This window comes from Myxocyprinus asiaticus, chromosome 2, assembly GCF_019703515.2.
Source record: "Myxocyprinus asiaticus isolate MX2 ecotype Aquarium Trade chromosome 2, UBuf_Myxa_2, whole genome shotgun sequence".
Lineage (NCBI taxonomy): Eukaryota > Metazoa > Chordata > Actinopteri > Cypriniformes > Catostomidae > Myxocyprinus > Myxocyprinus asiaticus.
Window position 1 is genome coordinate 35,816,195 of NC_059345.1, and position 16,175 is coordinate 35,832,369.

The following is a 16,175-nucleotide window of genomic DNA, read 5'->3' on the forward strand; positions in this document are numbered from 1 at the left end:
TTGCAACTACAATGCTTTCCTCATAAGTGCACATGCTGTATGTAAAATGCAACACTGTAATATACTTTGAAGCATTTTTGTTAGTTTCAGAGAGCATACTATCCCAATTAAGAAAGAAAAAAAAAACATCAGTTTCTTCAAAAACACATTAACAGTCATACTTGAGCACATACTGCATTCTGGCTTATGACAACTGGCTGTCCAAGGGGAGCATCTACGCACACTTACTGTAGTATGCACACTACACTGTAAAAAGTGGTAAAATTCAACTTTTACCTTAAGGAGCTATTTCAACCTGGTCTAAACCTTAACATTTTGTTGGTGTAACCTAATGTATTCAGATTGATTTTAGTGATGTTAAATAATATTTTTGGCTCGAATAAAACCAAACATGAAGCACATTTGTTTGACTAAAAATGTTTTCAGTGTACACTGACTAAAAAAAAAACATGCACATTCACACACAAACAAAATATGTCAACAGTGTGAGGGACAGCAACACAGTTGGAGTAGTATTCTCTTTCTCTCTCTCTCTCTCTCTCTCTCACACACACACACACACACATGCACAGGCAGTATTGGATGCATTGGAGTATTGACATATTCTCACACATGCACACAAACACATACTGTACATGCACACTTGGAGGTGTAGCATTCCTTACTGTTCCTCTTGAACACCCACAAACTGTTGAATGAGTAGCATTTTCATACAAATGCAACACAGAAAAATAAAAGATAAACACACAGAAAAATATTAAAATAGTATTGCCCCACCCTGGACAGTGTTTAAATGCTTTCAGTGGCTGCCTTAGGTTAGTATGCTTAAGCCTCTAGTTCACCCCTATTGATAAATGACCTTGGTCACTACAGCCTGAGTAGATTCTCTCTCACTTTCTCTCTCTCTCTCTCTCTCTCTCTCTCTCTCTCTCTCTCTCTCTCTCTCTCTCTCTCTCTCTCCTTTATTACCATCCGTTGATGTTATATAGGACGTCTCCATGGATACAGGAATAAACAGATGATAACAAGCCCTCTGCCTTTTAAAGCACATTTCAGAGGGGAGTAACAGGGGAGAGAGAGAGAGAGAGAGAGAGAGAGAGAGAGAGAGAGAGAGAGAGAGAGAGCGAGCAGGAGGGGATAGAATTTGTCCAGACTGTGTGTGTGCATGTGTGTGTGTAATTTGGCAGGAGCTGGGACACAGCAGCACAGGTAAGAGCGATTTCACTCATACTCTTACTGCATGTATTAGAATGGTCTTTATATGCAGATTCACTCCACACCTGTATGCATGCATCCATAAACATACATGTGAAAATTGGAGACTGTAGTACCAGTGCCTGTGTCTTCTTTATATACTGTAGAAGACCCATATAGACCCATAATATTATTGCCATTCACTTTGGATCATTGAAACCACCACTGTTTTTTTTTTCTCCTCTACAGTATATGCACAGACTCACATAATATTACTATATTCTTGACATGCGTTGATACACAGCAGCTAGCAGTCATGATTTTCATATCAGTGTTGTTAATAATGGTGTGCCGTATCAATGTACTATTGTGTACTGTGAGTTCAGTGCGTATAAGTGCACAAATGTACAAACACAAAGCGATGATATCAACTTAAATTTTTTCAATTTCAATTTAAAGCACTTTATTAGCATGATTGTGTTTACATACAATATTTCCAAAGCATTAATACACAAAACAGATAATGACAAGTCAAATAATAATAATAAAACAGTAACAAATAACAATAAAAATATAATTAAAATAAGGTGCCAGGTAATGAATAAAATAAAATAAAAACACTATACAATATAAAATAAAATAAGCATTTAACAAGACATTATGAACATATCTCTGGCGTTGGCTGCACTGATTTTGCCTCCGATCAAACACAAATCTGAAGTTTGAAACAACACTTGCATTTATTATTTGAGATGCTAGTGAATGAATGTTCTTTGTCTTTAATGCTGCTAGGGTTTTTTTCTAGTTCTAATATCATAAATGTAACAGATAGTAATAAAAACTAACAAAACAGAATGCAGTTGTCCTGTACATGGTTCTTTTAATTTAATAGATTAAAAAATAAAAAAATTAAAAAAAAACTACTCTTTTGCAGTACTACTCTTTCTGCTACTCTTACTCTAACTTCTGCAGTGTGGCTAAGGTTCATCAAGTGCCAAAAGATGAAATCATGTTCACTTTGGATCATTATAACTGCCACTAACTAAAATGATTTAGATTGCAATTATATACAATTACATATAATAAGCATGCTGTTTTCCCAATGGCAAACTGGCACATACAGATTCTATTCATATTATCATTGCTGTACAAAACATAGCAGACATCATAGGTAATATTAATTTAGATTTGCAGTCTGTCTTATCAAAAAGAAAACACTCATTAACATGGCTATCAAACCAGATCAGTTTTCATAGTTTAAGTCATTATAACATACACATAACTCAATCATGAGTCATGATGAATCAGTCTTGATACTTAAATCCACTGTACTGCAGTGTGAAATAAATATATTATAATTTGGTATGCAATATAGACTGTGTGTGTAAAAATATGTTGTATGTAATACATTCTGGAGAATACTGGTATCTTACTAGGAGGATCACAGACAAGGGTTAGCCATAAAGCTCTATGACTGGAACTGGGGAAGATTATGCTACATCTGCTCATAAAGAACAGGAAAAAGATGAAAAGGTCTTAAGGCCACCCCTTTGTTACTTTGAAGTGTTTATGTTTGAGTATGTTCTGTCTTCATGGGTGGGTAAGTGTCTCTGAGTTTCCCCTTTTACACAATGGTTTCCACGGACACTTTCACAAGGTCTTGACCAGAGTGAGGGGATCTCACGGGTAGTGGGCAGTGTGTGCTGACTTATGTGGATGGGTGTCTATGTATGTTTGTGTGTGAGAGAGTATATGTGTGTTATAGAAGAGTAAGGTTCATACTCACAATGATGTCTTTATTTTACTGCTTTTCATCATGGGGCAGGGCTGCACACTATGGGCAAAATCTCAAAAGCAGGCTGCATACCATCCCTCATACACACACATACACATAACATTTGGGTAAACGCACAAGACACACGTGCAACATGTTAAACATGACGTAACAAGACCTTATGTCAAATTTGATGACCCAGTGATGATTACAACATGGTGCAACAATTCTGGAATAATTATCCTTACAAAATATAAAAACAACTTGTCTGTTTAAATATTTAAATATATATATATATATATATATATATATATATATATATATATATATATATATATATATATATATATAAATCTCAATTGTAAGTCATAGTAAGCATAACCCAAGCTATAAGAACACACACAGATGGCAAAACATGGGTTAACAACAGTTAAGTCTGTCAGTGGTGTTCTGTGTGTATGTGTGTGTGTGTGTGTGTGAGCTGAGAGGAGACTACAGATGGCTGAAGTTTTTGGAGTTGAAGCCAGGGCAGGCCCACCCACTGCTGCTGTGCTCTCATCGCCTCTCTATGAAGCAGTTGGCTGCCAAACCTCTGAAAGCCATCTGAAACATTCCACAATCATTTCAAGACACATCAGATCATACATTCATCTACTCTCACCTCCATCAACAACGACTGACTTGCACAGACACACAGAGAAAGTCTAAAATCAACCTCACTGGTCACATTCAGAATGTGAAAGTGGAGTTTATAGTTAAAAAAGGACTTAAAAATTGATCTGTTTCTCACCCACACCTATCATAAACTGTAGCTTCTGAAGAGTCTTACAGACTACTTTTATGTGGCCTTTATGTGATTCAAGTGAATTACAATTTTTGGGTGAACTATCCTTTTATGGAAACTGCACAGGAATGAGAAAAAAAGAAAACAAAATAGAGAAATTGAGAAAAGGAAAGCAACAGTCTAAAAATTAATATCCAGGAAATATTTGCATTAGTCTGTCTTTTGTGTTTTAGGGTAGTTGATCATCAACTTATTGGCTTACTCCTTACAGGTCTTAAATCTTTACATCAGGCTCTGCTGCTCCACACACACCTAAAGTGTGACTTTTGGCTGGTGCTTTAATTGGACTTTCTTACTCAGGCCATTCAAAACCAAAATAAAAAACAGGTTGAAGAAAAATATTTGATGGTGGACCACTTAAGATCTTTGCTGAGCACATTCCTTGAGAGGCAGAAACCCTGCAACAAGAATATCAGTAGCTAAATATCTCAAATAAAAAATAACAAGACAAGTTAGATCATTCAGATTATCTGGATCATTAAGAATTACTAAATCAGAATGAAAGGTTTGTTGTTTGGGCTTAACCTTATCTGTACAGCCCGAGACTTCAGAAGTTCTTTGCATATAATACACATTTGATATTGCCATGAAATGATGATACCTGTTTGTTTTTTTTAATGCTTCTAAGCCTTACTAAGCCCCTCTTGCAGATGACCTATTCAATCAGTTAATACACACCTCTTTTACTAGAGAAATCTTAATATACAATCATAGTCTTACTATTTGTTTCGCAGAATACCCAACATGGCAGAAAGCACAGACGTGGACCTGCTTCTGAACTCCTTTAAGAAGTTTGCCATCCATGGTGACACCAAAGCCACTGGGAAGGAGATGAATGGGAAAAACTGGGCTAAACTATGCAAAGACTGCAAAGTCATTGACGGCAAGAACGTGACCAGCACTGATGTTGATATTGTCTTCACCAAAGTCAAGTGAGTTTGTTATAATTTTTGTTCGGGAGACAATTGAAATTTATACCCATTTTAAAACACTTGTATTATCATTCATGCATTAGAACCACATCATTTTAATCATTTAGTTGTTGTAGACATTTATTATGTTTAATAGATTTAGAGTAAGAACATATTTGAGAGATGTTCTTAAGAAGACAATTAATTCAAATGGTTACTTGTAACTTATGATTCAGAGCAAAGACATCTCGGGTCATAACATATGAGGAGTTCCAGAAAGCGCTGGAAGACTTGGCTCCAAAGAGGTTCAAAGGTCAAAGCAAAGAGGAGGCACTGCAGTCTATATATCAGTTAATTGAGGGCAAAGAACCTACCAACGTTGGTGTAACGGTAAGGCAGTCATTTGAAAACAGTCATCTGAAGGATTTTTGTTTATCCACTTTGAAATTGATGTTGATATGAATATGTTACTATAATATACTATGACTGCATCAAAACCAAAGGCATCAAATTAAAACTTGTAAAGATCTGAATGTTTGTTGTAACCAGTGTTGGGGAAGCTACTTTGAAACTGTACTTTGACAAGCTACAAGCTACTCATAATTTAAAGTAGTTAAGCTACAGTCAAGCTATCCTTTTGAAGAAGTAGTTAGCTATATTAGTTAGTTACACATGTTACAATCAAAAAGTAGTTAGCTACATTGAAGCTACTTAATTAGCGATATTTTTTACAATGTTACTATTAAATCAATAATAACAATAACACAATTTCCACTTATAACATGTATAAATTAATACAATTAAATACATTTAACGTATTTAATTAAATAAATTGTATTTAATATATTTAATAAATAGTAACATTGATACATATAATAATGGCCATAAAATAAAATACAACCACATAAAATAAAAACTGAAAAGATCAGATGCCATTAAAAAATAATTTTTTTGTATAGTTCACACTTTTCAGACCTCCTGCTGTGCCCAGGTGTAGCCTACTTCCCTGAACATCCCATTTTTATGACAAACTGTCCTTGGGTTGACGGTTTGTGCTGGTCACATAATATTTATTATGGATAATATGTGAATAGAGACGCATTGCTTTCTCCCCTTACATGTGTTCTTGTTCATTGTATTTTCTGACTTTTTTGCCATTGACACCCAAGTGCCAGCTTTGTGCTACAAATATCTGACAGACTGAGTTGTAAAATTTCTATCATGGTCTATTTGTATCCATCATATTAGTTTAAATATCCCTGAAAGGTAGTATATTTGGTGTTGTGTCAGTATTGTCAACATTTTCAGTTAAAATGACTCTGTAGCAGTTATTATAGTTTTGGATTTTTAATTTAGTTGTATTTCTATTTTATATTCAATTTGCCATCCAAATTAGTTTTCATTAGTTTTTACAGTTATTCTGTTTTCCGTTTAGTTTTATATTTTTCAGTTTAAGTTTTGTTAGCTTTTATTATAGTTTTAGTTGTAGTATTTTTCATGGCTGCCAAAGCTGTATGTTTGCTGGTATCATTTAAAAAGTCTAGTATCATTTCATTTCTCAGGGCAGTATTGTGTTACCTCTATCTAGTGGTATTTCATGTTTAATTTGGATTGTAAATGTTGCAAATGTTATAATACAGGGTGAATATGGGTAAAAAGACATTTAAACTTGATCTCCATTGTATCCATATGAATTTCCTTAAATCATTATTAATCATTGCTAAACTAATCTTTGGGAAGTAAGCAATTAAAGGGATAGTTCACCCAAAAATTAAAATTCTCTCATCATTTACTCACCATCATGCCATGTATGATGAGTTTCTTTCTTCTGCAGAATAGAAATTACAATTTTTTTGAAGTATATTTCAGCTATGTAGGTCCTCACAATGCAAGTGAATGGTGGCCAGAATTTTGAAGCTCCAAAAAGCACATAAAGGCAGCATAAAAATAATGCATAAAAATCCATGTCTTCAAAAGTAATATGATAGGTGTGGGTGAGAAATAGATCAATATTTAAGTCCTTTTTTTACTGTAAATCTTGACATTAGCAGTCTCCTTGGCGATCATGATTTCAAGCTCGCACTCTGCCAAATCTACTAGGAAGTGTAATCGAGCTTGAAATCATGATCGTTCCTGTAGACTGCAATTGCAAGATGTACAGTGAAAAAGGAGTTACATTTTGGTCTGTTCTCACCCAAAACTAATTAGATTACTCAAGAAGACATTAATTAAACCACTTATGGACTACTTTATGCTGCCTTTATGTATTTTTTGGAGCTTTAAAACTTTGGACCCTGTTGTCTTGTGTTGTATGGAGCTGAAATATTCTTCTAAAAATCTTTGTTTGTGTTCAGTGAAATAAAGAAAGTCATACATATTTGGAATGGCATGAGGTTCAGTAAATGATGAGAGGAAATTCAGTTTTGGGGTAAATCTATCTCTTTACATTTTTTAGGTTTTTCCTGGCATTTCATCACATTCCATAGTGTCAATATGCAGGTAATGTCTGGCAATTAAAAGCTTAAGCAGTTAATCACTCATTCTTCTTCTTCACTAACTAGATAATATGTGATCATTTCACATACCACAGATATAGTATAGAGGTTAGAGATTTGATTCCTTATCACTTTAATTAATGTACTGTACATATAAATTCACACATTTCCAGACTTATTCATTGAACTCTCTTTATTATCTGAAAATCTAAATGAGACATGCTGTCATTTAGTCACCCACGGTGCCCTCCTTTAGCTGGTGGTCAAGTGATTCAATTAAAATATGTCTTTCTGATGCTCAGCCTCCTCTACTCCATAAGAAGCTGCAGGCCTTCTCTAAATTACATGTTTAATCTGCCTTTCAATATGGACCTTTTACAGTTTCCTTTACAACTAGGAAGAGATGAGAGTTGCTTTTCTCTAATACATGAACATCTATAATGTATAATCAAACACATGATCTTCAGTTAGAACAACATAATTTCATTCTGTACCAAGTTGTTGGAGGTAGATGGACCCTCTGCATGAGACTGCACAACCATTGCCTTTTAGGGGACAAGACAACAAACAAGTTTTATTGCCACACCAAATAAGAAAAGGACATATTGGTCGCATAACTCCGTGGGCCTCCCATCATTCCCAACCTCGGTTACAGCAGATCTTCATCTTATGAATAATCATGTGTGTCCTGCTGATAATCATTACATTCAATCTATGAAAAATGATGACAACTGTGGGAGATCCTACAATTGAAAAAGTGTCTATTAATACAATGACACCATCAGCAACTGTGGGAAATTAAAGGTGATATGATTCTAAGTTTTTATAACCCCCAATGTTAAACTGGGTACATCAAATGGTATTAAAAATAAAGGAAATACATTCAGTTCACATGACCTAGTAAAATAAAATTAGCATGCACAGAACATGGTAAATACCAGTAAAATGAATCTTAAAATAAAATATATAGTAAACCTATAGCCTATTAATATAATATGAATGTTAATACTTATAATGAAGTTCAATGCAAACAAATAACATAGCAGTCGACCTATTAAACATTAATGTAGGCTAGCGAGGTCTAATATGAATGTTGAATTAAGCATTAACATGTATGGTAAAACTTTCGTTTTATTCATTTAAAAATTCTCGCAATGCAAAAAGGCTCTGAAACAGCCTTGTAGAGATTATATGAAATAACAATGCTAATAGTTTGTTGGAACACATTAATCTTTTAAAGTCTAATTTCTATTTTCTTCCAGTCATTTCATGAGCACTGTCATTATGTCAGTTTTGCCCCATGTTATTGCTATATATTGAGTATTGTAGGCCTATTCCCCATATTGTCCATGGCTTTTTTGCCAACTTTGGTCTTGCAAAAATTCAACAACTTTTATTCATTTACTTTCTTTCTGTCTTTCTCTCACCATTGTAGAAAGTGGCAAAGACTGCTGCAGTTGATAGATTAACCGACACTACAAAATATACCGGCTCTCACAAGGAACGCTTCACTGAGAGTGGGAAAGGCAAAGGGAAAAGTGGACGGGAGGAGATTGTAGAGCACACAGGCTATGTAGGGGCCTATAAGAATGCTGGAACTTATGATGAGAAGACGAAGGCCAAGTAAGGCCCCATGATGTCCATTTCAACACATTCTAAGCTCTGAGCTCCATCTTCATCAGCACTTAGATCTGGACCAAAGCCAAACTTGAACTTTGACCTGTAAATCACTCAGATACAAAGCAGTGTATTAACACTGTGATTCACAGGAAGTGTTATTAATGTTTGTCTTTAAAGCATTCGGATACAGAACAAAGTATTATGGCCGGTTTTCATTAGAAAGTTGACATAATGATCAGAGAGGAACTTGTGAGAACTGGTCTTACTCCTTTCATGCTGTTACCAGTCCTTAAGATTTCATCATAAAGGTGGGGAACCAGATATGAAGTATATCCGTTTCAGATTTGTGTTGCTGTGTAATGTCTCCAACAAAATATGCATCTAAACATCACTGTTCCAGGGAAGGAGAGAGAGGATGGAGAGCCCTTTAAGAGTTTTTTCTTCCAACATGTGTAAGGCTGCTTTTAATTCATTGCTATCATTAAATTCTCACACAAATTCCTTGCTAAAAGTTCAATAACAGCAAAGTGATTCTTCAAAATTCCTAAATGGTGAACAGTTTTACATGTGTATACTGTATATCCTTTTGTTGTTCTGATTTCTGTCATACTGTACCTTTCTTTTGCTTAGTTATTCTACTGTGTTACTGAAACTGGAAATTGCATCACAATGTTGTTTAAACTGTTACTTAATATTATGTTGGTAATGTATTTTACATCTGTTGGTTTGTATTTTGTTCTAATCTAGATAACAAATAAACTATATAAACAACATTTATAGGCTTTTTTTTTTTCTTCAGCAAAACCCTTCATGTGAGGAACAAGAGTGAGCCTTAGAAGAAAGACCTAGAAAACACAAAATAACGTCGTCAGAAATAGCTTATTCAAAAGCAGAAAAGCTGATCTATCAAGTTAATGCTTTATGTTTTCTGCTAGCAAGTTGTGTCCTCGTCGTTGAGCATTTGGGGCACGAAGGAAGGGGTCTCCTAATAAACGCCGGTCCATATGTCTGATGTCTCTCGAGAGACAGACAGGACGCCGGTCCTTCTGTTGTCATGGCTACGGCACCATACACAAAACAACAGCCCGGCAACTGGCTCCAGCAGCCCTCCCCTGCCCTCTGTGTGTTTGTAACCAAACACACTCGTTCATGGCAACGTTTGTTTGGTTCATCTCCTTGGAAGCCTTTAATCAAAAACATCTCGCCCCGTTCCAGCTCAAGCTTTTGTTGCTCCTGTCACAGACTGATGGATGGCATGGCACAGCCGTGTCGCAATCGCATTTCACTCCTTCAGTCAACTTCTGTGCTTGCCGCGCGTTGTAATCAATCTGCTGATTAATTCAGTTGGCGTGAATAGACCTCAGTAGGGACAGGGGCGAAAGGATAAAAAAGGGCACTGATTTTTTTTTAATTTTTTTTTTTTTATAAAGAGTATCACTTATATATACTTAACTTATTCTTTGCTTTTTGAGTAGTTAAGCATTTTTCTTGTATTATAAACATCATTTTTTCCATTATTTCCTTTTTGACAAATAATGGCCTATTCTGTTATATTCCTAACAAAAAGCACCATGTTTTACACCTTTTTTTTTTCTTTCAGACATGGTCTGAGATAATCCCATGTTTTTGACAAGTGTCATAGTAAAACCATGGTATTTTTTGAAGTATCTTGGAGTCCTATGTCAGTATCATGAATATAATCATTCAGTACCATGGTATTACCCTGGTAACGGCACAGTGTCTTTTTCTTGTCTCGTCACTCTTTTCACTTCTCTCATCTCTGCACCCTCACTTTATCATTTTATCTCTGCTGCTTCCATTCTGACCTGTCACTGTGGATTTGAATGGGTAGCCCACATGTCCAAAAATGGTAATACCATGGTATTTTTCTGAAAGTGATTAGTCTATTAGTTTAAACAAAAACCAAACTGGCTTTGTCTGAATCAGACAGCTCCTTCAGTTAATGCCAGTATTCTATAAAACACGAATAACATTTCTATCACTGAAAACGATGTGACTGCTCTCATTATAATTAATAAAGTTGTCTACACTGCAGGTGTGCCATGTGATGTCGGAAATGCTAACTCAGTCTTATGAAAGTTCATACATATTTTACGAGTTGGATATTTCGTATGATTTCGTACTAGTTTGTTCGTATAAATTTGTATGATTTCATCATGTGCAAATGCCCGTATGTCTAATGCGGAAGTAAACGCGAGTTTCGCGCATGAGGCGTTAAGGACATACTTATGAATATTATGCCCTTACCCAAACCCCTTATCTAAACTTAACCAATCAGTAGAGTGTGTAAACATGATAGGAAGTTGTTGTGTGTGACTGAAGCAAGTAATTGGCTGTGTCTCGTTTTGAAGGCTGCGTGCTAGGTAGGACGTGTCCTTTGAAGGCTGCAGCATACCGAGTGTCCTCCTTTAAACAAATCTCGTTTAAACGAGACGGCCTTCGTAGGACAAACGGAAACGGAACGTAACATGGTTGCTATGACAGCACGCAACTCTTTAACAAGCGCAAGCACTTTGAGTGAGAAGGGAACAAAGTCCCTTTAGAAGGGAATGTATGATAAGGTCATAATTTATTATAATGAATTATAATTAATAAATAATCATTAAAATCAGCCACAGCACATTTTGGAAGACTTATCCTTTCTGCAACCCTTCTGTGCTTCAACACTGAAAACTGTGCCTTGTTTTTCGGTTTCCTAAAAACTTCCTCAGCACCATTAATATGCAGATGATTACAAATAACTAATGACTCCAACACAATCGAGGGTTTTTAAAATCAGAACTTTATTGACAGACATAAAAAATCGAATAAACATTCAATAAACAATTTAATTAACCTTAATCAGGCTAACGTTAGATTAATTTATTTCCGTACAGTTTAGTGGAGACATCTCTGTTTCTCTTCAGCTGTAGCCAACAAATAGAAAACCTCTCGGCTAGACTTACACATCATATTCTTTTCGATTTTACGAGTCAAATCTGTATCAAATCAATATAATTCAGCCTATAGTTAACCTCATATTTAGAAGTAATTATTTATTGAGGAAAGCGATAGAAAGTATGTCAGTCAGTGAGTCTGTCCCCGAATGACCATTCATTTTAAATTGGGCAAAGTTCTGTGGCTGAATGAATCGCGTGCAGATCAAATGCGCGTTCATATACAGTATAGCTATCAGACAGCGACTAAGGTAATTAAATATTAAGATAATATATTAAGGTAGGAAGGTTGTGTATTCTTTAATGTTTTTCTCATCTGTTCATTGTAATGCGTTCAAATGCCATTTACTGTCATCAATTTTCTGCATTTAATTAAATGCCTACTTCACTAATTTCATTCATTGTTGTCTGTCAACCTCAAATGATCAAATGTGTGTATTGAGAAGTTTGTGTGTAAAAAACAACAGTGGCATTATGTAAACAAACTGGCATTTAAAGGGTTAAAATCCTGAAACTGAATGAATATTTGGTAGTCATGATCAGGACTGATGCTGGTTAAAAAATGTAAGTCAGTGAAAGTGGAAAATAATATTAATATATAATATTTTTATGGCAGTTTTTTGAAGCGGACATTTTTGCCCTCTAAGGACCTCTTGAGTAACTTTTTTTATTTTTATTGACGCACAAGGGATAAATGACTAGAATGTTATCTAAAAAAAAATGTGTCAATTAATAACTGAAACACTAATAACATATGTTGCCACACTGGATTGAGACATTCTCTGATAAAGGCACGTAAACCATATTAAGCACATAAAACAATTAGGCCTACTAAACAGTATACGTTGGAGAGTCGCCTACCTCCAGATGACATCATGAAGCTGAACTTGTACCCCCTAGTGGTGCTTTGTAAAATATTTATTTAATGCATGTGTTTTTTTTTTGTTTTTTTTTCTGTCATGGTGAATGATGTTATGTGAACATTTCACATTGTTTATAGGATACACTATTTTAAAAGGAGAAGAGCTGTAACAAAAACATTACAGCTAGATGTAAAAGGGTACAGGTATACTCCAAACACAACCAAAGATGATAATAAAGGATACATTTGAGAATACAGTTTTACAGAATTCATGTCGCATCAACTTTCATGCAACATAATCTATACTGATGTTCTGAACTTACCATTCAATAAAAGGAAATGTGAGGTTTGGACATTTAATGAGTCCTATTGTACATGTATGCTGACACAGTGATTTGTAACCCATAAAAAGTGCACATCTTACCCAACCTCAGTGTTTGACTCCAAGAAGAGTCTCTATGGCTATACAAGCAATCTTATTGCTGCTATAATACATAGGCTAATACCGTATCTCCAGAATGTCTCTCACTCTGTGTAGTAGATGTTGCTTTATTTACCCGGAAAAAAAAATAAAAATCTGAAGAAAGAGTGAATGAAAGAATGAATTCTAAAAGAGAGAAAGAGAGGAGGGAAACAGATCTCCTGAGCAAACTAAATAGGTGAGAGCTCTGTACAATGTGATTTGTGTAAAAAAGAATTGAATGCAACAAGAATAAAACTTTAGTATTCTAAAATGAAGTTCACTGCCATTTGTTTTTCTTCCATGAGTAGTGAGTATCTCTTGAATTTCACATTATGACTTTTTGTTTTCCGTGTTGAGTTGTCTTACGTGTTGTGTATGTTTATGTGGTATGTGTCTGTGTGCTCGTTAATTCATTTTAAGCAAAAACAGCTCCCATGGCTCCACAGATAAAGTCGAGAAAAACTATGATATCAGAAAATGCTGTTCTGCAAACCTAGTAGAAGGTATGGGCACAAAAGTATTAATGCAATTCAAGTTACAGAACATTTAACTGAATTTGAGCTGCATTAAGGTAGGATGCAATGTTTGGTTTATTTCAGAGTTCAAACCTCTGCCCTCTCCTCCCGGCTCTGCTATGTGTTCTGCCCAGTCCTCTCTCCACTCAAAAGAGGAACTAAGAGTGACCTTCTTAAACCATAACCAAAAAGGCAAAGGCTTCTGTGAGTGCTCTTTTCATGTAGCCTATAGAGAAATACAAAAGGTACTCCCCATTGTAAATATACCACCTGAACCATGTAGAGTGTATGTTTTCAGCAGGCCTTGCAACCCCAGGCAGAACTGAAACCATGATGTCCTCAGTGTCAAGCTCCAGCGAGGCCCAATGGCTCTCACACACACCCGACATGGGATTGGAGAGAAAACAACTGCACCAAAGGGACTCTATGATGGAGTCACACTTCAACCGACTGTTCCAGCTTACCTCAGGTGCAGAACTACAGTACACTGGTCTTGGAAGCCAGCTCTAAAAATATCAAAAGCATCTAGCTGCACAACTGGGATTCTTTAAAATATTATGATTATTATGATTTATTTATTTTGTTTTGCAAAAAAATAAAATAATAATAATTATTGCTCTCTAGACCTGTATGTAACGACCCACCTATCTGATGTAACTGTTCCTGAGGGGGTGTTTCCAGAGGTGTGTACCTCAGTATCCACAATGCTGTCAAACTATAGATACTCTTTTCATGTTCTTTCTTAGTTCAAAAGAAATCTGTTCAAACAAGAAAATTAACATTGCAGGAATTACTGAAGAAAGGACTGGCAACTTTGTTAAATAAGAACCACAATCTGAAACTAGAAAACAAAACAATCAACTCATCAAAACATGGTGAGAATGTGAATCTGAATTTGTGTCTTATGCATGCTAACCCCCCCAACCCCCCATTCATAACTAATGCCTGATACTACATATATATCTGTCTGTGTAATTGTGTGTGTGTGTGTGTGTGTTTGAAGACCACAAACAGCTATGTGTCAGTATGTCTCTGCAAATACAGTCTGTTCTAAAAGAACAAGAGCAACTTATCAGCTACATGGAGCAAACCATGGACCGTCTCAAAAACACTCACAGGTGAAAAACAGATTCAACATTTATCAATGGAAGAAACAATTTAGTGGCATTTTTTTCCATGGCCCAGAAAGGGTATGAAGAGATTCTTTTAATAATTTTATATTTAAGACTTTTTATTAAACTTTCCTGATTATTAGGTTACAAAAGAAGAACATGTACTTAATATGAGCTGCATTTAATAATGCATTAATTATAATCATTATAATAAATTATAATATGTGCTATCTGTAACCAAGTTTTTTTTTATTTTATTTTTTTTATTTCCATCTTAGGTCATTGGTGTCTCTTCATAACTTACTTCTGGGGGAACCAAAAAGGAGTATGCATTGAAACAGACCATATTGATTTGAATAAACAATTGTATATGCTTTAGTGAGTGTTTTTCAATCTTAGGGGGGCTCAGAACCCAACAACACTAAAAGATGTCCACATTTAATGTATTCCACTCTTTTGCATAGATAGTTCTTTAAACTGTGTTTACATCATTCAAGCTAGCCAGGTTGGCATAAAAAGGCAAAATTATGAAAAGCATCTCACTTTCCCAATACTTATGGATACATATAATTATTTTACATGCGTAACATACAGAACATTAGGAGGCCTTGTGACTGAGAACAAATATTATTTATTAAATCGGGATTAGAGTGATAAAAAACAAACAAAAAAAAAAACAGAATGGTTATTTTAACCACAGAATGGACCAATTTTCCGAGCACAATTTGCTGGTGTGACTTTAGATGGATGAAAATGACAATGATCCAAAATTTGGCCTCATTACAATGGGCAGGGGCAGCACCAGCGAATTTTGATTGCTGGTGCTGAAGAGGTGCGAAATCATTGACAAGGGGAGCTGAGCTTTGGTCGCTAAATATGTGCGAAATCCGGCATGGCCAAGCGATTTTATTAATATCAGTTTGCACGCGGCGACAACAGAAGTGAAATCTTTATGCTGCAGCCTCAATAAAACAGGCAACACACTTTCAGGGGTGTTTTCAGCTTTTTACAGTACTGTCTGAAGCACAGGTCCATCAAAACAGTGTACTTTTATTGGGGGTCTGGGGGGACATGCTCCCCCGGGAGAAACTTTTTGCAAAAACGGCACTAAATCATTTAATTTTGGTGACTTCAGTAGCTGTATTTTTACCTTTTCACAAGTATATATCTTGTGTAGCAATTCATGTAACTACGGGCTACAAAGTATTGATACAAGACTTATTCACACAGCACGTCCAGCATTAAAGTTTCTCAAAATCAACTACCTTATATATATATATATATATATATATAGCCTGCTGTGGCAGGACCATGGTATTGTGATGGTAATACTGCAGTGCATTGATGTACACCAAGGTACTGCACTCCAATGTAGGCTACATGTAAAAACAAAACATGCAATGATACTTTTTGATACCTGTTTGGTTG

At 35.4% G+C, this 16,175-nt stretch overlaps 1 protein-coding gene across 1 annotated transcript; it reads left to right on the forward strand.

The window, feature by feature from the left end:
- The first annotated feature begins 1,057 nt into the window (after positions 1-1,057).
- On the forward strand, positions 1,058-9,605 carry LOC127415581 (tubulin polymerization-promoting protein family member 3-like). The gene is made up of 4 exons (XM_051654355.1): positions 1,058-1,209; positions 4,547-4,744; positions 4,960-5,113; positions 8,654-9,605. Exons 1-4 carry the CDS (start codon positions 1,166-1,168, stop codon positions 8,843-8,845), a joined length of 588 nt encoding a protein of 195 aa, XP_051510315.1. The 5' UTR covers positions 1,058-1,165; the 3' UTR covers positions 8,846-9,605.
- Positions 9,606-16,175: the final 6,570 nt, after the last annotated feature.